The 24648-nt window shown below is 44.9% G+C and overlaps 2 protein-coding genes across 3 annotated transcripts; one reads left to right on the plus strand and one right to left on the minus strand.

The window, feature by feature from the left end:
* Window positions 1-7353: 7353 nt before the first annotated feature.
* On the minus strand, window positions 7354-9548 carry mrpl52 (mitochondrial ribosomal protein L52). The gene is made up of 5 exons (XM_080486794.1): window positions 9494-9548; window positions 9127-9196; window positions 8470-8537; window positions 7694-7758; window positions 7354-7606 (listed from the first exon to the last, which is right to left on the minus strand). The coding sequence occupies exons 1-5, from the start codon at window positions 9525-9527 to the stop codon at window positions 7454-7456; spliced, it is 390 nt and encodes a 129-aa protein (XP_080342920.1). The 5' UTR covers window positions 9528-9548; the 3' UTR covers window positions 7354-7453.
* A 2599-nt stretch (window positions 9549-12147) lies between these two features.
* On the plus strand, window positions 12148-24648 carry ajuba (ajuba LIM protein). Of its 2 annotated transcripts, XM_080486010.1 has the most exons (9): window positions 12369-12416; window positions 12613-14578; window positions 19152-19253; window positions 19836-19903; window positions 20107-20169; window positions 21981-22111; window positions 22420-22471; window positions 22830-22898; window positions 22998-24648. In XM_080486010.1, the coding sequence occupies exons 2-9, from the start codon at window positions 13018-13020 to the stop codon at window positions 23127-23129; spliced, it is 2178 nt and encodes a 725-aa protein (XP_080342136.1). In that variant the 5' UTR covers window positions 12369-12416; window positions 12613-13017; the 3' UTR covers window positions 23130-24648. The 2 variants fall into 2 exon arrangements, with proteins under 2 accessions (XP_080342135.1, XP_080342136.1); XM_080486009.1 differs by having other exon boundaries at window positions 12148-14578.

Consider the following 24648-nt stretch of genomic DNA (forward strand, 5'->3'; position numbering starts at 1 on the left):
GAGAGGCTGGACAAAAACAAAGAGGGATGATCTGTGTCCAAGGTCACGTGTCGCGTTTGAATCCTCGACGGCCCCTCACAAAGGTTTCTGTTTTTTTGTTGGTGTTTTTTTTTGTTGTTGTTGTTTGTTTTTCCTGCTTCAGAGGAGCCGTCTGGATCCAGTTACAGAGGAGCCGTCTGGATCCAGTTACACCGCCGGCTGTTCGGGACCCGGAGCCAGCGGGCATGTCTCGAGGAACCGCTCGGAAAAAGTGATGGAGCCGTCACATTCTTCAGAGAGGTGCCTTCCTGCCAAGCATCTGGCCTTCTGGAAACATCTCCGTGTGTGTGCGAGAGAGACAGAAAAGAGAGAGAGAGAATTCGTGCACAAACAAAGGAAAGCAGGTTAACAGCTGGTTTGGTGTCTCCTCTTAAAACGTATGAGAAGAAGGGAAAACAATGCATGCAGGGGAAAAAAAGAGGAGAAGAACAATGGGAAGAAGAGAGAGGCTGTAAAACAGAAGTTATTATGTCGGTTTGGGGACGTATTTTCCAGAGTTAAAAGGCATCTTCTCCTCTCTCTTATTCCCTCACTCTTTGCAAAATTGTTCTTTTATGAGGCTTCAGCCTGAAACCACTCCTCCTCCTCCCACCACAAGTATCTGTCTGTTTTTGTCTTTTCTCTCTCTGGCTTTTCCTCCTCCTCCTCCTCCTCCTCCTCCTCCTCCTCCTCCTCCTCCTCCTCCTCTTCTCTCTATGTATCTGTGCCTCACTTTAGTGTTTAATGATCTGAAGACTTTACTTTTACATTGAAGCAGGGTTGTTGTTTTTTTTTAATACAAGTCTCTATAATTAAGTAAAGAAAGCAACTACGTTCATAACTCTGCTGACCAACACCTGACGAGAGTTTGTAATTTGACATCAGCCTCACCGCCCGGTTTGCTGCTGCTGTGCTGATACTTCAACTTTGCTGCAATATAATGATATGGAAGTAAGTCACCTTAACATGCGACTCTGAGCAATATATACTGTATATATATACATATATACATATATATATATACAAGGATATATATATATATATATATATATATATATATATATATATATATATATATATATATATATATATATATATATATATATATATATATATATATATTCAAGGTACCTCACGTATCAATAAAGGTGTATATTAATATTACGGATTTACATTTGAGCACATTTCAGGCCCAGTGAGGAAGTATCTACCTTAATGAAGAAGAGTACTTTAGGGGCTCACATACCGACTTACAATAAATAATTGAATTCAAAAATAAGAAGAAATGACGGTGTTGTGGTTATTTACTTTTACACAGGCAGTGAATAAAACACCATTACGACTCTTTCTTTATTTACACCAAACAATATTTTGTTGTTGCTGTTCCGCCACCCGATACTGGGTGTTGTTTTGTTTTGAAGTCCACTGTTAGTGTCACTGTAGCGGGTTCAGACTTAAAAATAACATTTCCTCCGCCGTCTCTTGGCGTCGTCTGCAGGAATGCATCATTCCAGCCTGACTGACCCCACTTTCTCTACTTTTTTCTACGCACATCTGTTCATCCTCTTTCCTCCCACTGAGTCCAAACTGTACTCTCTCTCTCTCTCTCTCTCTCACCTGGTGTTTCCATTCGTCTCAGTCTCTCTCTCGTGCACATTACCTCGTTGAACAAATCCGTCTGGATAACCTCCCTCTGCTCACACCGGCGATGGATGCTGTGTGGGAATCCTTTGTGTTTCTAAATGTCGTGTCTCTGCAGTCACAATATTGCCTTAGAAAAACCCCCAAACACTCCCAGGAAGCTCCACATCTCAAACAGTTTGGAAGGTGCATGTTGTACCTGTCACGCCATACAGCCACACACACACACACACACACACACACACACACACACACACACACACACACACACACACACACACACACACACACACACACACACACACACACACACACACACACACACACACACACACACACACACTTTACTAAAGAATGGGTTTGATGGCTTTGGTGTCTTTGTTTAGTACAGTTTATATCTTGATTGGTTTGTTTGTCTGGTTGGTTGGTTTGATGTTTTTTTGGGGCGGGTTGATTGGTTTAGGAGCCACATGTTCATGTGGTAGTTAGTGTTTTCACATCACAGTGTCAGAAGGATGAAATCCAGGCTTTCTGTGTGCAGTTTGCATCTTCTACCTAGAAGCGTTTCTATTCCGGGTGAGGCTCACGTGAGGTTAATAGATCAGGTTTGCCTGCAGGTGTGAGTGTGTGTGGTTGTCGGTCTCTGTGTTTGCTGATCTGGTCAGTGTGTGACCTTCCTTTACGTAGCCAGGATGAGCTCCAGCACCATGTGACCCTGGACTGAATGAAGTGGTGCAAAAGATGGAGGGATGGAGGGATGGAGGGATTGAGGGATGGACCAACGCTCAATGTGCTGATTTGTTGGATGTTGGTCAGTCACTCTGGTTGGTGGTTTGGTGGTTGATGGGTTGGTTGATTGGTTGGTTAGTTGGTTAGTGGGTTTATTGGTGAGTTGGTTTGTTTGTTGGTTAGTGGGTTGGTTAGTGGGTTTATTGGTGAGTTGGTTAATTGGTGAGTTGGTTTGTTGGTTGGTTAGTGGGTTGGTTAGTGGGTTTATTGGTGAGTTGATTTGTTTGTTGGTTAGTGGGTTTATTGGTGAGTTGGTTGGTGGGTTGGTTAGTGGGTTTATTGGTGAGTTGGTTTATTGGTGAGTTGGTTGGTGGGTTGGTTAGTGGGTTGGTTAGTGGGTTTATTGGTGAGTTGGTTAATTGGTGAGTTGGTTAATTGGTGAGTTGGTTAGTGGGTTGGTTAGTGGGTTGGTTAGTGGGTTGGTTAGTGGGTTTATTGGTGAGTTGGTTTGTTTGTTGGTTAGTGGGTTTATTGGTGAGTTGGTTTATTGGTGAGTTGGTTGGTGGGTTGGTTAGTGGGTTTATTGGTGAGTTGGTTTGTTGGTTTTCTAAGAAGTTTTTATCTGACATGTCATGAAAAAAAAGGAATACTTGTGACATTTGGTGAACAAGAAAAAAAAAACACAAAATCAAAGTGATTGTTTGACTGAATTTTGGACTTAAAAGACAAACAAGTAAAATTTGACTATGACTTACATGAAATCGTCATGAGAAGTGTAACGCAAGCATTACTAAGCATTTAAACATAGTTATCTTACTGGAAGTGACTAGTTACCCAAATGCTTCATGTTTTGCAGAGATTTTCTTGGAAACGTCTTGTGAAGTTGCAGTTTTGTTATTGGGGGGGAAAACGCAGTGTTGCTGTACAGCTTCCTGCTTCTCTGCCTCACCCTGAATGTTTGCGGCGGCGCCGTCCTGGTGGGTGGAAACAAAGATGAGCTGCCAGACAGAAAACAATTTACTTTGAAGGTTGTGAAACAAGTTGCGGATCAAGAGGAGGGCGGCAACGAGTCAATTAAACTCCTCAAACTGACAAGTCAGCACTTTATTTTTCGTTGTTGTGATCTGAATTCCTCACTCGTTTGGGCGTCTGTCTTGTCGGCGGCTCGTACAGATCAGTCCTCCTTCTCTCATTCATTTATCCTTCCCCTCTTTCCCTCCTCTCTCCTTCTCCGTCAGCCATTTTATTATGCTGAACTGGTACAGTGTGGCTGGGCGGCGCGCGAGCAGCCATGGGGCTCAGCAGTCCTGCTCCGTGCCAGGCAGGAAGTGGCCCGGACAGCTGCTTGCAATTCAACCTGGGACTTTGTTTGGGTGACCTACATTATGGCACCGTTTACCCTTTACTGTAATTCTTTCCCTTTTCCTCCTCATTTCACCAGGCTTCCAGCAGTGGAAACCTACTCAGCGCCATCACTCCCATACTCGCACTGAAGGTTAAATTTAAAATTTTCGCCACCGTTATACTCCCACCGTGCCACATTTCCACCTTTAGGACGGCGATGATGAACCTTTCACGCCGCGCTCACTGGGGGGAAATACTGAACGACGGGACTCAACTGGAGCATTTCAGCAAATGATGCGGCAGATAAAGTGGTTTTCAAAAGCAACACAGTCAAAAATTCTACTAATTAGCTTTTCAAATGCCTTTATTTTTACTCCCACAAGGTCTTTTTAAGGCCCTACAATAATCGATCGGTCAATTTAAACGAAAGTCCTTATTTGCAGGACAACGTTTAAAACGAAAACACATAATTTGTACGTTTACACGGAAATAACTGCATTTTTTTGTTTTGTTTTTAATGTAATAAAACCACCTACGTATGCACACAGAGCGCAATACGATATAAACATTAAAGATGGCGAGAACACGGACATTCGCATAGAGGCAAACGTTATTATTATTATTATTGTCCGTCCACTCGCACATGTGCAGAAGACCTATTTACTACTGCATGTGCTGCAGCAGCATTTCAGAAAAATTGCGTTTCCCCCCCGTTTCCATGGAGATGGAGCATTTTCAAACAAAAATAGTAAGTAAGTAACATTTATTTATTTTAGCACCTTTCACAGACAAAAAGCCACAAAAGTGCTTCACAACACAGATTTACAAAACACACAGGATTCATGAATGTTTTAACAAAGGTTAACAAATTTGATGCTTCACTGCTGATAAATGATGCGGAGCTCCTCAATTTGATAAAACGTCACACCAACACACCTTCAAAATAAAAGCAAATCTTCCGAGGTTTAAGGAAAATGTGTTATTCTGCATCTAATTTGTCTATCTGCTCTGGACAGGCCTCGGTCAGTGACCCCACAAAGAGGGGAGGGGTTACTGGAAATTGGCGTGTTTACTTGTAATCAGCTTGTTTTGACCTACTTTCTGCCCCAGATTACTCAACAATAATCTCTCAGTGAAGTATTTCCACCAGCTAGTGTCACTGTATTTGGTTTATTTTGCCGACGAGATTAAAACCTCCTGTTTTACATCCAAAACGTCCAGACTGGGATTTCTTGCTTCGAACGCAGCGCGGTTCTCCAGGAACATCCCAGGTCAGGAAGCGGTCTCCGGGAGCAGAAGTTGCTGAATCAGACCCCCCCACCCCCCATTCCAGTGCCCCGGCTCTTCCAGGAAACCCCCACCCCCACCCCCGCCCAGATCACTCGGGCCTGCGGCTGGAGCTACAGAGGCCTGTCAGCTAATCTCTTCAACGCAGCCACATCTGTCTCATCCTCCGAGCGGCCGTCTTCATTTTCATCCATCCCAGCAAGGCCGACCCCCCCCCCCCTCACCACTAACAGGGCCACCATCCATCCTCTCTGCAGCTCACTTACTTCTGCACAATAAGCAACATCTGCTTCTCATTTCCACCAAACCAAAACAACACGAGGAGGAGAGGAAGGGAGGCGTGGGGGAGGATGGGAGGGGTTCCACTGGGGTTGTTGAGGCGAAAGACATCCATAGAAATGCAGCAGGAGAAAAGAAGAAGAAAAAGAAAAAAAACCACTGAGTCAAGAGGAAGGAGGACGGAGGAAGGAGGAAGAATTCCTCCGTCAGGAGCTCTTTGATGGTCCAGGTGCTGAGATTTCTTTGTCTCTGACACCATCTGCGGTCTGATCGGTACCTTGACACAGCTGGTTTGGTCACAAGAGGTTAAGACAAGGAGGAGGAGGAGGAGGAGGAGGAAGAGGAGGAGGTGGTGGGGAGAAAAAAACTCCCATCTCCACCGAAAAGAATCTGCAACTCAGCGGCTGCCGGGGCCTTAATTACAGTGAGGCTTTGCTGAAGTCTGCAACAAGAGAGAGAGAGAGAGGGGGGGGGGGGAAGAGGAGGGGAGAAAGAAAAAGTGTGGGGGGGGAACAGAGTGCAGAGCCTTACCTCATTTTGTAAATAGTCTGTTTATAAGTTAAAAGTCACACCAGATTTAATGCTGACTCCACAAATGCACAGCTGCTCTTTACCCCCCGCCCCCCCTTCCCCTTTATTTTTGTATTTATTTAACTCTGTTTCAACATTTGAACTGAGAGAGGAAATGAGGCAACAAAAGGGCAAATTCTTTGCTGCATTTAACCCTTTATCACACCGGAGCTCACATCAGGTCTCTAACAGGGATTACCAACAGCCTCCTGGACTAGAAGCTGTAATAATAATTACATCCAGTGGATGAAAATGTTGAAAGATTTCCTTAAAAAAAAAAATCTGAAAGTTTTGTGACGACCGGAAGTTGATCAGAAAGAAGGTTCCGTCTAAATCCTCACAAGTAACCGGCTGATAAATGTTCACATTTGATGTTAAAACTGGTATTTTAACTTGAAACTACTATCTTATGTTCCTCACGTGAGAACTCAAGACAACATTTTTGCCGACAGTTATTCAGTGTATAAATCAAGTCGTGTGTGTGGAGACACACCCATGCATGGTCAGGGAGAACATGCAAACACAACCCACTAAATCAACCAACAAAAAAATGTGTGTCTTACGTACTAAATTGTATTTAAAAGGTTAAATATTACGGCTCCAAACAAACTTTATGTGGCTGAAAGGAGCCGGAGTGGCTCTTTTGGTCGTAAACGATGCAGACGCCTGGTTTATATTGACATGAGCCACATTTTCCTGCTTCTAAAAATGTGTCAAAAACTGTAATTTTTGGCTCTTCTTTAAAGTATCTGAGTTGAAGTGGTTTTAGATTGGAAGTTTTAATACTTGGAGGAAACGTAGAGTTTACTACAGCCTCTGCTCGGCTGTCAGTCAGTCAGACAGATAAAGGTCCTGAATCCAAGCTGAGCCACTGTCAACCCCCTCATCTGGACAAAATGGCGTTTGAGCCTCAAATCTGCTTCACAAAGGGGAAGTGCTGCCACCTAGTGGAAGCAAGGAGACATTACTTTTTAAAAAAAACCTAATCATTTGTCCCTAAAAATGTCTGACTTTGTGTTGACCTGTGACCTCTCCTGGGTGCCGCGATCGACTCCAGAGCCCCCGAGACGGATAAAAAGGTGGCGAAAATCTAATCGGGGGGGCCACATACAGTCGAGCTGCATTGAGAATTCTGTGTGCCTGTCTCTTTAAGAGACCAGGCCTTAAAAATATGGGCATGGGTTGGGGGCACGTGCACAAATAGCACATCAAAACGTGTGGAAAACTCAGGAAGAGTGTGCTGTGACTTTTGTTTAAGATTCAAACCGTTTCTGGGGGAAGAAAAAGAAAAAGTGCCCGTCAAAGCAGAGAGGATTATGGGAAATTTTCTCCACTAATACTGGAGCTTTATTGACCGAAGATGTTTGAGTTTCATTTAACTTTTAAAAAGATACAAAAAAAGTGCTTAAAATAGGTTTTAAGTATTGTAACGGATGCTATAAAACATGTTAATTAATCATCCCCAAAAAAAGAATCGATCACAACTCCATGTTTCAGGTTTATATAAACTTTCATTGCATCAATATTGAAGGAAAAAACAAGACGACATAAATATATTCATCAGACTCAAATCTCCATCTCTCCTCTAACTCCGAGTCTTTTTCTGTGTCAAAAGTTTCCCTTTGGGTTTGAGCAGAAGCGACTGTCTGTGTCGCTCCTCCCGTTCGGCCTCCTCCTGCTTCTCCTTGAACTTCTGCACTCCGGCGTCCACCTCCGAGTTGAGCAGCACGACGCGCCTCTGCGGGACGACAATCAGCGTGAAGGAGTGAGCGATGAACGATTGAAGAGGATTTCAACGTGGGGGGGGGGGGGAGGAGAAACTCACAGCGAGAACTTCTCTCTCCTGCTTTCTTCTCAGCTGGCCCTTCAGTGGAGGGGCTGGACGTCCGTCTTCACGGACAGGAGGACATTTCAAGAGGAGTTAATAGTAGTGACACTTTCTAGAAATGTGCTCAAGTTTTTTTTATTCTAAGGAGAAATTTAGATGGGTGAAGAGATTTAAAACAAGTTTTTTAAAGCTATAAGACGTAAACAAACATCTAAAAATTAAAAAAACTTCCATTTTCCGACATTTCTTTTACTTTAAATGTACCTGAAGGTCCTAAACAAACAAACAAACCGTAGTATTGACAAGTATCGAAGAAGACAATCTCTAATATTTAATCTTTCATGGGCACCTTCACACCACTAATAAATGTAGCTGTACGTTTCTTTATGACAGGATACCAACTAAAATCATGGCCAATATTACTGTGTTACTTAAATTCAAATGATAAAAACATTCCAGTAAAATGTGTAAATAAAGTTTAAATCCCATGATTAATGCATAAATAGCTAAATTCTGACGTAGCTTTTGGTGATAAAAACAAAACCGTCTCCTGACATGACGGACAACTAACAGCCTGCACATCTCTGCAATTCAAACACAATAAACATCATAAGTCAATTATTCATTCAAATCTGAGGTAATTATGTTCAGTGAATTAGCAGCGTTTCATCAACGAGAGAGCGAAAGACTTTTTTTTTTTTTTTTTACAATATTGAAAGTTGAACAATTAAGCACAGTCAGTTTCTATACAGAAATATGATTAAAAGAAATACCTGCAAAAGACCAGTCAGGCAGGTCTGTCAGAAGACCGTATTCTGTGCCGCTTCTGGCGATTCCATGTCTGCAAGGAAACAAAACACACATTTATAACGTCTTTGTCTGAAGTCAAACTGAGTGTCTACAGACAAGATAATAATAAAAAAAAAAAAACATTATACAACTTTGAATTAAAGAAAAGCAAAATAACCCAAATGTGATTTGAAATGGCTCAAAAAAGTACTGGGAAAAAAAACATGACTAAAAAAGCAACAAATAATTGGCATTGTAGTAAAATAAGCTGGGTGATGTGATGGAAAAACAGCTGAAAAGATGGAAAATAATCACAAAAGGTTTGAAATGAGTAAGAAAAAACTAGACGGGAATCGATCAAGACTCCAAACTACTGCGATGTGATGCAAAATTACCTCAAATAAATGACAAAAAGATGCCAAATAACAATAATCAGATGTCAAATGCACCAAAATGAGACAAATATAAAACAAAACGCGATGTTTTGTGACTCTCAAGTATCCCGATTCTTCTTTTCAAATAAATGTTCATGTACATTAATGCAACTACTGACAATAACCAACAAAACTATTTCACAAATGTTTCTTGATTGAATGTTTATTTGTGTTGACATTAGAGCAGCTGAACAACACCACACTCACTCTTTCCTCCACTTCTCTCCTGCGTGGACTTCACGTGTTGTGCTGAACTGTCTGCTGGAGAGTCTAAACACTGAAAAAACAACAACATATTAACCAGTAACACACAACGAGGAGACTTTTTTTTAAATGTTTCTTTGTTGTGTTTTGGAGCAGAAACACAAAAGAAAACCTCACAGATCACACGCCTGTTAGCATTAGCATTAGCATTGAGCGGAGACTGTTACTACTTTTCTGGCGTTAATTCATTAAAACAGCTTAAACAAACAAAGCGACCGATTTAAAAAGGATATCCTAAATTACATGCATCTGTCGAAGGGTTCAGAGAAATGACAGAAAGAGAAGAAGAGGTGAATAACCTCTGTCTCACCTGAGCAGCACAGCGTCCTGACGGGGGCCGCCATGTTGGATGTAATAACCCACTTCAACCAGCAGGGGGAGCGCGAGGCGCGCTGAGAGCGAGAGTGCCGGCCGGTCCCGTTACTTCAACAGAAGAAGAGGATTTATTTTAACTACATTTATAAAACAAATCATTAATCTTTTACTCTTATTGTGTAAATTTCACAGAACACCAGACATAAGAAATAAAACTACATTGTGGGCTCAAAGTAGTATTTTTTGGCCACAAAACATCAATTTGAGTCCAAAAAATACTAATTTGTCTCCACAATTTATATCTGGGGCTCGAGACTGCAGCACATTTAGTGTCTGATTGCCATTTTACTCCAACTAATAATATAAATAATGTTGTCTTCGCCCAAGAGGAGTAAAATAATGGAAAATCGAATTGAATTGAATTATTAAAATTTAAGTTGTAGATTATCAACATTAGAAAAAAATAATGAAGTAATGTCTTCAAATGAAGGAAACTGAACAATCAAATTAATTTAGTCAAATTGCAAACTATAATCTTCCATTGTTCAGGGGAATTGAGGGAATAATGTTGAGTTTGTTGTTGATGCAGAGTTGCAGAGAGCTGGAGGAGAATCTCACACACCTGGCCGCTGTGTGTCGAAACAAACTTGCTCACACACACGTTTAAGAATTCCTCCGGACATGTTTCCACTCGCAGCCCGCGGTGAAGCGGCGGCACGCAGCGGGGGAACCCGGGGAGCCACTGCAGGAGGACCAGGAGGAGGTGGCGTGGAGTGGCGGGGGGCAGGGGGCAGGGGGCAGGGGGCGGGGGGGGGGGCAGGGTCCCTCCCACAGCCGGGCTCCTGCAGGCGGCTCTGCCCAGCGATAGCAGCGGGATGTTTACTCTGGATCGTCCTTGGAGAACTCAGACAAGCCGAAAAAATCCAGCAGCCGCGTCACTCCACCGTGTCCCTGCGCACATTCCACAGGCTGCTGGTACCACAAAGTAGTCCCGCCGCTTTAACTCACTTTATCTTTGGCGTTGAACAGAAATAGAAGTTAAAAAGGGTATTCAAGTAGAATTAAAAGTTACTTGTCACTTATAGAGTAACTACATTGATGTTTATAATGACATGTAGTAACTATAACTGTAATCAAGTAATAGTATTGCAATAACTAGCAAATAAACTTAACTCATAGATAATTCAAGTGTTTTCATAACTATTCGATAACTTAGTTACAAGTTACATCCCTGTTTCTTGAAAACAAGTAATCAAGTACAAATTTTCAACAAAATTTTCATTTAAATCCACTATATGCTAATTGTAACTAGGAACTGAAATTAAGTACTAATAGGTAAGTTGACTTCACTAGTACATAATGTTGTTAGTATAACTACTCAATTACAAATTCAGTTTCTAAAGAAAACTCTACTTCTATTTGAAGTGGTGACTAGTAACTACACCTGTAATCGAGTATATATTTTAAGTTACGTAGCTTTACTAGTACCTGTATTTGTAATCATGTACAGATTAATTTAGTACATTTAGTAGATTAATAAAGTAATTTATAAAACAACACCAGAACTAATTTTAAGTAACGTTTTTTTAAAAGTAGTGAATAGGATTACACTGTATATTGCTCCTAACTGTGTACAACATACTCAAAAAGCACCGGGTAATACTCCCCGGTGACAGTAATGGGATTTATCTGTATTTCGTTACGTCCACGTTCGAGCGCGTGCACTGGCTGTAGTGGTCCCGCGTGAGCGCGCACATGCTCTCAGCCATGTCTGGTGGTGGAAAGGTGTCCCGGCCGGCAGAGCGCGAGCCGCCGCACATTGATAAAAGGAGCGTAGTGACGTGTCAAGCTGCCCGTGGTAACGGAACAGCGCGCGCCGACCCACACTTCAAAATGAAGGCAGTGTAGCTGACTCGGTTCTGGTACTGGCTTTAATACAACACGGAATAGAAGTTAATGTTTTTTGTTTTTTTTCAGAAACAGTGTGAAAATGTGAAGTTAAAACTACTCTAAAATATTTTTTTGCTCCTCTTTATTTACATCAGAAATAACAACAACATTTGCCTCCAGAATGTCATGACTCCCTATTCTCCTGGGACTTGGTAGTTTTATCGTTGAGAATCAAAGCAATAACAATCCAACTTGGTTATCCGTCCGTGTACTCGCCATTGTTCATGTTTATAACTTATTGTTCTCTGTACACGTGTGAGTTTGATTACGAAAACGACGAACAGCACCAACTCACTGCCTGACATGATAAGTACATACATTTCTGCCTTATCCATGTAAACTGACATTCGTTTTCAAAACATTGCCGTGGAAACGGGAAACTTTTGTGAAACGAAAACGCAAAAAAACAATGCATTTTCACTTGAAAAGTTGTCGTGTAAAGCAGCCTTTAAGAAAGTATTTTCTACTTTCACTACAGCATATTCTCACAATACTTTCAGACTTAAGAGGAATGCATTTTCAGTGGGTAACAAATCGCTTCTCTCCTTGCAAAGCGGTTCAGACGTGGATCTTTTATTTTGAAATGCGGAAGGAAGTGACGCGCGTCGCTTGTCTTCAGGTGACTTGACGCTGTAAAGAAAAAAGAAAAAAGAAAAAGAGGGGGAGGTAAGTAATTATTTAGGGGGAAGAAAGAAAGAAACAAAGTTGTCGACCGTGCACGGCACACGGGGAGGGATTTTACAAGTAACGGAGCCGCTTCTTTCTCCACGTTTACCCCCCGGACACTCCTCCAGAAAGTTCCCCGCTCCTCTCCCTCCGACTCCCGGGCAGGTTTTCCCCCCCGTTCGGACCGGGAGCAGCGGCTGGCGGATGGACGGACGTGTGAGGGTTATATTCCGCCGCTCCGCTTCTCTCGGTTCGGCTCTCCCGGAGGACGTCTGGCCCCTGAGATGAATGGCAGGAGCCGGGTGAGTTAGTTTCCCCACACTGGACCCACATGAAGTGCATCCTGCTGGACCTCTTCCTCCTCCTCCTCCTCCTCCTCCTCCACCTCCTCCTCCTCCTGCTGCTTTGTGTGTTTAAAAAGGGAAACCCAAAAGGCTCCTCCACCACATCACACCGACTCCTTCACGCAAGTATATTTCTGTTTGCCCCAGGATGCAGGCGTGGGGCCACACGGGGCCCCAGAGAGGAGGCCCTCCACGGCCATAGGTCAGGATCCTGGATGTGTGTGTGTCTCTGCAGTGGATCGACTGGAAGTGTGTGGTAATGGTGTAATAATCCCATGGATTCTGCTACCTGCGCCTGTGGGGTTTCCACATGAGATCAATCCGGATGACTCAGAGGACTTTAGCCATGTAACCACCCTGAAATGTCTTTACAAAAGTCTTATTTATGTCGTCTGTATTTATTCTTTGTGTACAAAAGGGGTCATTCCTGAGACTTTGGGCTCTTTGAGGCGTCTTAATCGTCGTAAACGACTTGGAAAGACACCATATGTTTCCGTGAGTTGCTGAGATTTAAACGTTACTCAGGCAAAAGCAAATAAAGATAAATTAATTCTTCATCATGGACAGGCCAATCAGCAAGTTATTGGAGAAGTTGAAGCTGACGGACTCGGGCAGTGTGAAATTCAACAGTTCCAAGAAGAAACACGACTCTGCCAGCAACTCCAACAACAGCAACGCCAACGGCGGCGGAGGGGGCAGCGCTCTGCCGCCGGCGCCCGGCCCTGCAGCTGCCTCACCCTCCAGACCCGGCCAGTTCTCGCTTGCCTCTGCGACCACAAGTGATGCATGTGTTCCAGTCAATGGAAGAGGAGGAGGAGGAGGAGGAGGAGGAGGAGGCGGCGGTGGCGGGATGGGATTGAATCCCTCCCAGCTCCTCGCCACACCAACCTCCGCCATCGCGGTCCAAGATGGTGAGCAGCAGCTTCACCCCTCCACCTTGGCGCAGCTGAGGCGTCCCTCCCCGCAGCAGAGGGCGTCCTGTTACCTCGGGGAAGGGGTCGACTCCCACCTGAGGCGGGAGTCGGGTTTGGGGCCTGAGTGCGACGCCATGGGGGCGTTTGGCTCCAAGGCCTCCCTCAGCCAGCGGCGCTACTCGCTGGAGCTGCAGCAGCTGGTCAGGCGGCAGCAGCTCCTCTCCCAGCCGCCGCCCCTCTCCGCCCCGCCGCCGTACCCCTCCGCCACCGGGTACGGGTCGGCTCCCAGGGGGAGCGGGGGAGGCCTGGCCGAGCCGGCTTACCTGTCGGAGCCCGAGCGGCACAAGCGCCTCTCGCTGCAGGAGGCTCTGTTCTACAAGCGCCTGAGCACCGGCGGCGAGCTGTGGGAGAGCAACCGGCCCGCGTCCCTCTCCCATCCGCCCCATCGCCCGTCAGACATGACCGGGGGAGGCGTTGGCGGAGGCTTCTTTTACCCGCCGGGTCCGACGCTGAGCCCGTGCTCGTCCTTCAGCCTCCAGGAGTCGGTGCTGGTCAGCCCCAGGTCCAGCTTCGCCTCCAGCACAGCGAGCGGCGGCGGCGGCGGGAGCCCCATGGGGAGCCGCTGCAGCAGCAACCGGACCAGCGGCATCAGCCTCGGATACGACTCGCGCTATTCTGCGTCCGGCGGACTCCCTCCGCAGCAGCAGTCGCCCTCCATGCAGGCCGGCGGCTTCGCGGCGGGGTACGGTGCCCCGGGCAGGGCGGGGATAACCCCCGTAGAGGCCTGGACTCAGTACCTGGAGGGCGGGATGCGTCCGGGCGCCCAGGACAGCCGTCACTCCTACCCACCCGCCGTCGGGAGTCCGGCGGCCACTTGCTACCAGGCGGGACCGGAGTGGTGGGACGAGCAGCAGGCTGTGGCGCGAGGCAAAGAGGCCGGGGCGGCGGGGGAGAGGGCCCGGTACTCGGACCTGCCGGGGACTCAGTACCAGGAGGAGCTGACCCGGCTCCTGCTGAGAGACGCGGCCCTGGAGGGCGAGGGGCTGCTGGTGGGCCTGAGGCTGAAGGAGCAGTCTCTGGCCCTGACGGCTCTCTCCAAAGCCGGCACGCCAACCGTCGTGTCCTCGTCAGCCGGGGGCCCCGTCAAACCCCAGGAGGAACCCGGAGCCGGACGGGAGACGGGGGAGAACCGCCAGGAGTTCTTCGGTGAGATAATTTTTTTATTAATTTATTCATTGTTGGTCTAACGCCAGTAAAGACGACGATCACGCTCTGATCCATTTCCCTCGAGGAAACCTGAGGCAGCTTACAGAAGCCTGAACTTAGTTTTCAAGATGGCTGCCTGACATGTCGCCATGAGCAGAGCTTTAATGTCTTGACATCACGGAGAAGTTTTCGATAACTCTGACAACGTGTGTTCTTCCGAGGAATCGCTCGTCATCTCGGCACTCGACACAATTCAGGCAATCACGTCCTCAAAACGCGCCGGCGCCGGGTCACTTAGCAGCCGCCCCTCGCCGTGTCATTACCGTCCTGCCTGCCGCCCGCTGTCAGACCACAGGTAAACCCCCTCCCCCCCGTAAATGAGAGGACGGATGGACGGATTAATAGTTGAAAGAGCAGTACGGATGCACGGACGGTGCCGTGGAACCTGCAGAGACTTGCAGGGTCGTAGTGAGCCGAGCATGAAGGAAAGGCTGCGGCTTCAGATCCAGACGTGTTCCGCCAGAGAGGGGGGGGGGCCAAACGTGAAAATAAAAAGTAGCCGCCACACCTGCGACTGAAACATCGGCGAGTTTTTAGACACACGTTGATCGTTTTAGGGGGGGCTAATGCAGCGCATCTTTTAAAAAAAAAATAAAAAATCCTGCTACACACAAATTACACGGTTCCCTATAAACACAGCTCTGGCATTATTGTGACTCACTCTAGATTAGGGCTCAGGCAGGGCAGGAGTGTATTACAGTGGCTGGATGTGTGTGTGTGTGTGTGTGTGTGTGTGTGTGTGTGTGTGTGTGTGTGTGTGTGTGTGTGTGTGTGTGTGTGTGTGTGTGTGTGTGTGTGTGTGTGTGTGTGTGTGTGTGTGTGTGTGTGTGTGTGTGTGTGTGTGTGTGTATATTGTTTCTTCATGGGCAGGGTGTGTTTTTCCCCAGAGTGACTTCAGGCCACAGTAACGCAGCATGTGTGAGTCATGTGTGTGTGTGTGTGTGTGTGTGTGTGTGTAATGCTGCCTCGGCGTGTGCAGGGGCGGCGGGTGTGTGCCGTAGCCTGTTTTCCTGCTCAGGTATGTGTGCCCTGCGGCGACACACAATACTGTACTCCTCTCAGCCATTAACCGAGACATCAGAGGCCGCGTGGCGTGAAAGACAGACGCTCCGAAGCCGAGGCGGCGCGCACGCACACCTGCGTTCAGGTGTCAACTCAACCGAAAAAAACAAACCCCTGGAGAAGTTTGAGAAGTGGAAGTCAAAATAAGGAAGTGGTGTCAGGAATGGCGACTCCCACCAACGTGACAAAATAATCCTTTTTGCTAATGATTTTCTTCTGTACGGTGAAAAAAAAAAGAAGGTATGCACACAAGTCCACTCGTGTGACAAGAGATCTGATCGGTGCATAATGAGATAAAGGGTTAAAAAGGAGGATGTGTGTATATATATATATATATCTCATTTATATTCAGCTACTGTTGTTCGGTTGTTGTTTGTTTTAACTTCTTTGATGTTTTGTTATACATAAAGAAAGAAAGGCCCTTTTATGCCCAACTATTTCACCTCAGGCCCCGTTACCACGACAACGGTTAAAGTGAAAACACATCGCTTTTGCGTTTTCCGTTTGAATATAATGTCCGTTTACACGGCAACAGCAGAAACGCAGGAAATGACGTAATTACCTGGCCTGGCCACGAGTTGTTTATCTTGGTAATGAAGCCACACACAACACGTTATAAACAATAACAATGGGAGTACGCGGACGTTCTAGTGGACAGGCGAGGAAGTTGGATTGTTATCACGGTGACTGTCAAAATAAAACTAACCAAGTCCCGGGAGAACATGGAGTCATGACACACTGGAGGTTTCCGAAATGTTCCACCGTGGTTCACTCAAAACGCAATGGACGCATTGCGGGGCCTGAATCTGATATTTTCAAAATAATAGGAATCCTTTAGGGGGTGCCAGAGAGTTTGTCCAATCAAAGACTTTTCCTGGATTGAACAGATTTTTAGAACGGAAGAGACATCAAGCATAATGAAGATGAATTAAAAGCATTAGATAATCAGTGAATGCTGAGGACAATTTCAAAGATAAAGAGCATATTTCAAATTTAAAGCATCTGACCTGCATATGAAGAGTAATGCTTTTATTCTCTATGGACTCCCAACAACTGTGTGGAGTAAAGCACATGTTGTCTAAGCCAGTAGTTCTCTACGTTGGATTTCTAACTTCTCTGGAGACAACAGGGAGGGTTTGCACACTCCAGGGTGCCGAGCAGAAAAGCGTTGGACACCAGCTCTTTTCTAACTATACGCAGCAGCTTCAGACATTATATTTAAAAGTTTTCAGAATCCCGCGCCGGCTCTGGTTTCTGGCTTTGGCACACACTCGTGTCTGTTTCTAAATATTGAAGGGACTGTCCAAGCTCGCAGGAATTCTTGATTTGTGTGGCCCTCCCTGAGCCACATTAGAAAGGAAAGAGGGAGAAGAAGAAGGAAAAGAAAAACACGACTCTTAAATAGATCGGACCGCCGCTCGACTTTTCCCCTTTACGTTCAGCGCGTTCACTGTGGAACAAGTTCTGAAAAGAAATAAACGGACATTTTAAAGCTGATGCAAAGTTTCCTGGAAGCAGCAGGAGGCACATGATGGCTCTGATGATGGAGTGAGTGTTTCTCCATCGTTTTATAGGTTAGAAACAGACAAACAAGCGTAACGTTTCATGTCACACCTACTATGTAAAAAAAGAAAGTGTTGCGGACACACTGCAGCAGCGGACACACTGACAACGATGTAGTTAGTCTACCAGGCCACGGGAGGGCGCTGAAGGGGAAGCAGTGGATCTGACCACTGGTGTCGCCTAAACAGACCCCCCCCCCAAAAATAAAGACAATTTAGCGGATACACTAGTTTTGCTCGTCGTGTTAACGGGGCCATACGTTCCCAGTTTGAGCTTAATAAGAGATATTCTTCCCATCTGAAAATCGGATCACTCCCACCTCCCAGTTAGTCATGAACGCACTGAGAGCACCCTACAGAAAAATTATTAAACTCAATAAAAAACATTCATTTGAGCTCGTTTGGAAAAGTACAATAATTTGTACCAATAATAGCAGTTTAAATAACATGATAAACAAAAGAGTTGCATTTCTGCAGCTGGGAAATTGGAATTTTACTACTTTTGGAAAGTCAGATTTTTCCAATTTACAAAAATTCCCACTTCAGACTGTGACATTTCCCACCTCCTACTTATTCATGAACGCACCAATAGAGCCAAATATAACTGTTTATCCTTGTTTCTGCAGCGGGGAACTGACATGGTGCTTTACTCCTCGTAAAGTTCCCATTTCCCAGTTTAAATCATGAACATGGCAACAGTTAACTTTCATTGTGGGAATCTTCCAGTTTCACCTTGTTCATGTGCGTCCTTCCCATTCAAACAGAATTTGGGGATCGTTATTACCACTTCCAACTTACCATTTCCCAGTTCGCTAGCCTTCTCTGATCAGGTGCATTTTTTTTTTCCTAGTTTGAATTGGGAAGTTTCCCACCTCCTCGTTTCCCACTATGACACCAAGCAAATCCAAATGAAAACTAAATAAATCCAAAACAAACTCCAGCTGGAAACACAGACGACCTTCCTGAAGGAAGGACTGATAACGTGTCTTTACGCCGCCTGGAAATGGGATCGCTACCAGTTGGGGAAGGACACATTTCCCAGCTTCGACAGTCACAAAACAGAACCCAGGAAATCCCGTCAGACTTTAAAGTTCTGCCACATCTCTGAGAAAATGTTTGTTCTGGTAAAAGTGACCTCACTTCTTCCAGGAGATCAGATTGTCTCAGCTGTTTCCGGCCGCCGACCGACACGTCCGTGACCGAGTCCATCGCGTCTCCATCGAGAAAAGACGTTTTTTTTTTTTTTTTTTGTGTCGTAGACTTTTAACGATTATTTGTCATTAGAGGAGGATTTGGAGGAAGCAGGAAAAGAGATCATTTGGTGACTTCCTGTGTAGTTATGGCTCAAAGCAGAAAGAAAGCTGGGGGGGGGGGGGGGAACAAAAAATGTGCCATCGCCTTAAATCTCCAGATTGTTCTAAATATGGGGTTTGAAGTGAAATTTAAAGGCTTCACTCGAGAGAGAGAGAGCGAGAGAGGAAGAGAGAGGGAGAGAGAGGGAGAGAGAGGGAGAGAGAGGGAGAGAGAGGGAGAGTAATTTATTCCAGAAAAAGTCAGATCCGGTGGAGTTTCCCTTTAATAACAGAGCTCCAGGAGAGGCAAGCGGGACGGGCAAACAGGCTGGCAGGGGCAGCCGGGGCTTTAACTGTGTGAAAATCCCCGAGGTGGTGCGAACGAGAGGATTTACAAGTGTTGACACTTTGTGTGGAGTTGGATTTCAGACACATTCTCCTGGAATGCGCCGTAAACAAAGTGCTAAAGAGGCGAGCCGAGTCGGGCTGAGCCGCGGCGATTACTCTCCACTAAATGCATGTTTGTGTCCATTTGTGTTTGTCCCCCCCCCCCCCCCCCCCCTCACTCCTATAACCCCCCACTTGCTGTGCCTGCAGGAACCTGTGTGAAGTGTGGGAAAGGCGTGTACGGGGCGGACAATGCCTGCCAGGCTCTGGACAGCCTCTACCACACTCGCTGCTTCACCTGCGTCTCCTGTGGTGAGTTCAAAAAAAAACAAAACACACGGCGTCATGAAGTAACCAGGTACTGTAATGCCCGAGTAACTGAATACGATTAGGTAGTGAGTAACTTTCCTTGAGCTTGATACTTTTATAGTATTGTGGGGCTGCCGTCCCCCGTTTAGGCAACAATGTTTTTCAAGTGAGAACAGAAAACTTCCGCCGCGTTTTGAGGGTCAGTTTTACAGCGGGGCCGCTAAAAACGCAACTTTTTGAAAATGACCCACAAGGTGGGACTTTTTGGAAACACTCCCGACCCCCGGTCTCCATGGAAACGCGGAAAGCGCAACTTTTGAAAAGGTTCCGTCTCAATGGAAACGGCACAGATTGGGACTTTTTTGAAAAAGCTTCAACTCCGCCGCCGCGGGAATGAGGGGGGAAAGTGACTTTTTAAAAATCCTCTGTCCCCCCCAACATTGTGGATAATGCGCTACATGCTAGTAACAGATTACTATAATGAAAAGAGTAACTATTAAGTACAAAAGCAGCTCCACTACCAAACGCTGCTGCTCGATGCGACGCCCACGTCACTGACTCCTTCCTGCTGGTGTCCCTCCGCAGGCCGCACCCTGAGAAACAAGGACTTCTACAATGTCAACGGCTCTGTGTACTGTAAAGAGGATTACATGGTAAGAGTCGAGGTCAAGGCGTGTTTTGTCACCCGTCTCTCTCTCTCTCTCTCTCTCTCTCTCTCTCTCACACACACACACACACACACACACACACACACACACACACACACACACACACACACACACACACACACACACACACACACACACACACAGAAGCTCCAGTTTCTGCTTTTGATAATCTTTTGTTTTAATTACAGTTTTCGGGATTCCAGGCCGCGGCGGAGAAGTGTAGCGTGTGTGGCCACCTCATTCTGGAACAGGTGAGGGCTGCTGGATCATGAACAAAAGTACACACACACACACACACACACACTCCCAAAAAACACACACTTCATCAGATTGAGAATAAACACAGAGCGGTGAATGTAGCCACCTCAAGGCCTCTCGTACCGAATCCGGTCAGCCTTGTCCTTCATGATGCACGCAGACGTGTGTGTGTGTGTGTGTGTGTCTATTTTTGCAAGTGGAATTTGCTCTGCCACAACAGTCTGTTATCCCCCCCCCCCTCCCCCCCAGTGTTGACTGACAGGCTGTTTTCACACATATACAAACAAACACACACAAAAATCACTTGCAGGCGCACACTCACACACACATTATTTCACATACAAATATTACACGCACAAAAATGTTATGTATATATACACACACACACACACAATTATTACACACACATGCAAATATTATTGCACACGGATGCATGCACGCACACACAAAGACACACGCAAAAATCATAACGCACAAATATCACACACAAACCAATATTACAAGTACACAGATATTTTACGGCGCAACACAAATATTACACGTGCATAAGCATCATAAAATATACACACATGCACACACACACAAATCATTACACTGATGTAACCGTACGCACATACACGTTTCAGGACACACACACACGAACATAACGCACAAACAAACATGAATACGTGCACATTTCATTTCCACAGTGTGGAAACACACTCATGACAAACTTCCTGCAGATATTTATGGACATTAAGTTTAAACGTCATTTCTGAGGGCAGAGAGAGATTCGGCCCGTTGGGTTTATACTCGACTCCCCTCGTCTGTTCTGTAACCGACCTTCTGTCGCTTCTCTGGATTCTCATCCTACGTTTCCCAGAATTCCTGGGTGGTACACGCCGGAGTATAAACTCAGTGACGTCCCGGTGCCGGCTCCTCTTCGGGTTCCCACGGCTCTTCCCCACTGGAATGTTTGCTTTGGGTTTTTCATAAATAAAGAGAAAAAAGTCTCGGCGGCGATTAGCGTCAAAGTGTTTTTACCATATCTGAACCATGTAAGACCCAAAATATAAATAGAAGACCGACTCTGAATCCCAGAAACAGAAATATTTGAGAGGTTCACAGGAAACGATAAAGTTCCTGCACCGAGCAGAACTGGAAATATTGTCTGTTTTTACGCCGATGATGAACCAGTTTTAACTTGGTGGTAATTAGAAGATATTAGCAGGACAGTGAGGTATTTAATCGTCGTGTGACTGTTTGAATGAAGCAGCTATAATCAGGCACAATCACTCTTGTTACACAGTTGTTAGGATACGGTACATTAGTGGAAGTATTTGTACTCCAGTAGTTTTTTTCAGCCTCTACGAGGACGATCCAGAGCTACAGGGAAAGCGTCCGATTATTACCGTATTTTCTGGACTAGAAGTTCTTTCAAAAGTAGTTTGGTCGGTTATGTAACGTTCATGTCCAACAAAAATGCTAAATACGAAATAATTATGAATTTAAACCATCGATAAAGCAACACAAAAAACACCAAAGACTAACCCTTACTGTGACGGAATTCATTGATTCACAAAAGTTATGTGATGAGCGACCGGATTTTCTGGACTATAGGTCTCACTGTTTTTAGCTGTGTGGTTGAAGAAACTTTTATTTAAAAATATAGTGTAGATACCATCCGTGACCACTAGATGTCGCCACAGAAAAACCTCCATTAATTATGTATTTTATTGAGTGTCGCCAGAACGGGAAAATGACCCATCTAGCGTTTATTCACACGGGCTGTTTCTCTAAACTGTGATTTTTTTTTTTTTGTCAGATCCTGCAGGCTCTGGGGAACTCGTACCACCCCGGATGTTTCCGCTGCGTGATGTGCTCCAAGGCTCTGGACGGCGTCCCCTTCACCGTGGACCAGCACAGCAACATCTACTGCGTGGCAGACTACAACAAGTGAGACGTTCTTTTCTAGCATGTCATGTCCGCTACCCTGTTTTAAGGAAATTGTTAAAAAGTCTGATGCTGACACTCGGGCTTAGAGGATATCATTTACCCCGAGACTCAGACGAATCACCATGACAACCATCAAATCCACTAGAATCCACATCAAAATAATTTGTCTAAAAACACATTAATGTCCCATCAGTGGTGATTTATGACTTTTATTTTTTAATGATATTTTCCTTCTTTATCAAGCGCAACATATCTAACAGGCGTGACGATGTGGAGACTTTATGCATATTTTCCTTTTCCTCCCGCAGGACGTTTGCCCCAAAGTGTGCTGCCTGTTTACAGCCCATCTTACCCACAGAGGTGAGTAAAAACTATAATTAAAATGTTTTCAGGTCAATGAAGCCACATATTTTTAATCCCTTAAAAAAGACTTGTCACAACAATAAGCTTGTAAGGACGAAAATCTGAAAAAAATGAAATAAAAAAACCTAACAGGATTAAAAAATAAAAAATGTAATGGCAACTTTACATGAACTAGTTTAATAGTGTAAATATACTTTAATGGATTAAACTCCTGAAAACGAAGATGAAATTGCTTTGAATAATATTTATATTCAAATGTATTACACAGCAGTGTGTATGAGGGACATTTAAGGTGTTTCATGTTGTGTGTATTTATATATATATGTATGTATATGTGTGTTTTGCTGTGTTCCAGGGGAGTGAGGAGATCCTCAGGGTCGTGTCTATGAACAAGGATTATCACTTTGAGTGCTACCACTGCGAGGTGAGTCCACGTCTCCTGGTTCCAAACATTTATTCCACAATGTGTAAAACTACAGTACTATATTAAACTATCCCGCCCCCCTCTCTCCCCCCCCTCCAGGAGTGTGGGAAGCAGCTCTCAGACCAGCCCGGCTCGCAGTGCTTCCCTCTGGACTCTCACCTCCTCTGCCACTCGTGTCACATGAGCCGAGCGTGCGCCACACACAACATTCCCCCTCACAACACACACTGACACGTCTCTATGCAGCTCTGCATCTTTATTTTTTATTATAATAATTATTATTTCCTTTTAAAAAGAAAAAAAAAAAAAAAAAAGAAGCTGGTCTTAATGCTGTCGTCGTTCTCGCGTGCTTCTCGCCGAGTCGTAGCTCGTTTCTTAAGACGCCGCCACGGTTGTTTGACCTACTCCAGTCTGCCTGCTGTATTATTACTGTACCATAGTTTTAAAAGGGAACAGGTCAAACTACTGCTTATTGTTTGTTTTTTACCCCGATGTGGCTACTGTTTGCTGTAGAAGAACAAGGATTATTGATGATTGATTATTGATGCTGAACTGTGTTTTAAGTGCAGACGGGTGACAAATTAAAGGCGAGGAGGCTTTTTTCATTCCGATGTTTTGTATCCAGGTGGTGAGAGGAAACCGGGGGGGGGTTTGTTTGTGTAAATATAAAGGGAAAGACATCGCTGAGGTCTGATCAATAACAGAGCAGCAGGTGACTTGAGAAAGTCGGCAGGAGACAGAAAGTTTGAGCCGGAAAGCCGATCGCATGTGTGGAAGTTGTATGTGACGAGAGCGTGTGTTGACTTTTATGGTGCAGAAGGGATTTACTGGCTCCATTTTGTCCCCCAAGAACTCAAGATTATACAAAATCAAACCCATTCAACCGTTAAAAGTATTCAAATAGTGCACTCTTTTATTCTGGAAGACAGTTTTCTCATATGCATTTGGTATAGCTTATAAAATCGATGCATTAACAGCTTGATTTTGCTGGTTTTATTCTTGCAGTACCAATTTGCAACACCAGATGGTGTATTGAGCAACTCAAACATACTGTTTATAGAGTGGCGTAAATCGACACGATTAGCAGATTTAAGCCACTTACCTTCCAGAAAGTGAAGAAACATAATTGTTATTCAATGATAAAGACCATGAAGACACTCATTTGTCAATGAGAATCGTTCTGTCCAACATTTTTTTGTAGTTTGACATTTAATCTAATTGGATTTGATAATGAAGGGATTAATTTTGTTGAGGGGTTATGTGTAGTGCAGTGGTTTCAGCTCTCACCTCACAGAGAGACTGTGGATGGTTCGAGTCCCTGATCAGGCCTTTCCGTGTGGAGTTTGCATGTCCCCCCCCCCCCTGCTCTTGTGTGGGTCTATTTTGGTTTCGAGGTAAATTTCCCGTTGTTGTGAATGTGTGTGTGTTTGTTAATCCAGTTCAGGGTGTAGCCTGGGATTAGCTCCAGCGTCCTGAACTGTGTGGAAAATGGACAGATGTGTTGGAGGAACCATCTTTCCTCCTCCAGATCTCTGCAGACGTACGTGTCGAATCAGTGAAAAGATTCAGCGACGCGTTATTAAAGAACACTTTTGTTTCCTTTAATCCGTCACCCGTCTGTACATTATTGCTAGCAAACATTTTGCACTTAAATTCGACTTTACTGTAAGAGATTTGTGAATCTGTACAGGTTGGGGGAAGACATTACTGTCCTTTTATTTTGTAAGTTGTAATAAATATTTGTGCTTTG

This window comes from Lipophrys pholis (genome assembly GCF_963383615.2).
Source record: "Lipophrys pholis genome assembly, chromosome: 18".
NCBI lineage: Eukaryota > Metazoa > Chordata > Actinopteri > Blenniiformes > Blenniidae > Lipophrys > Lipophrys pholis.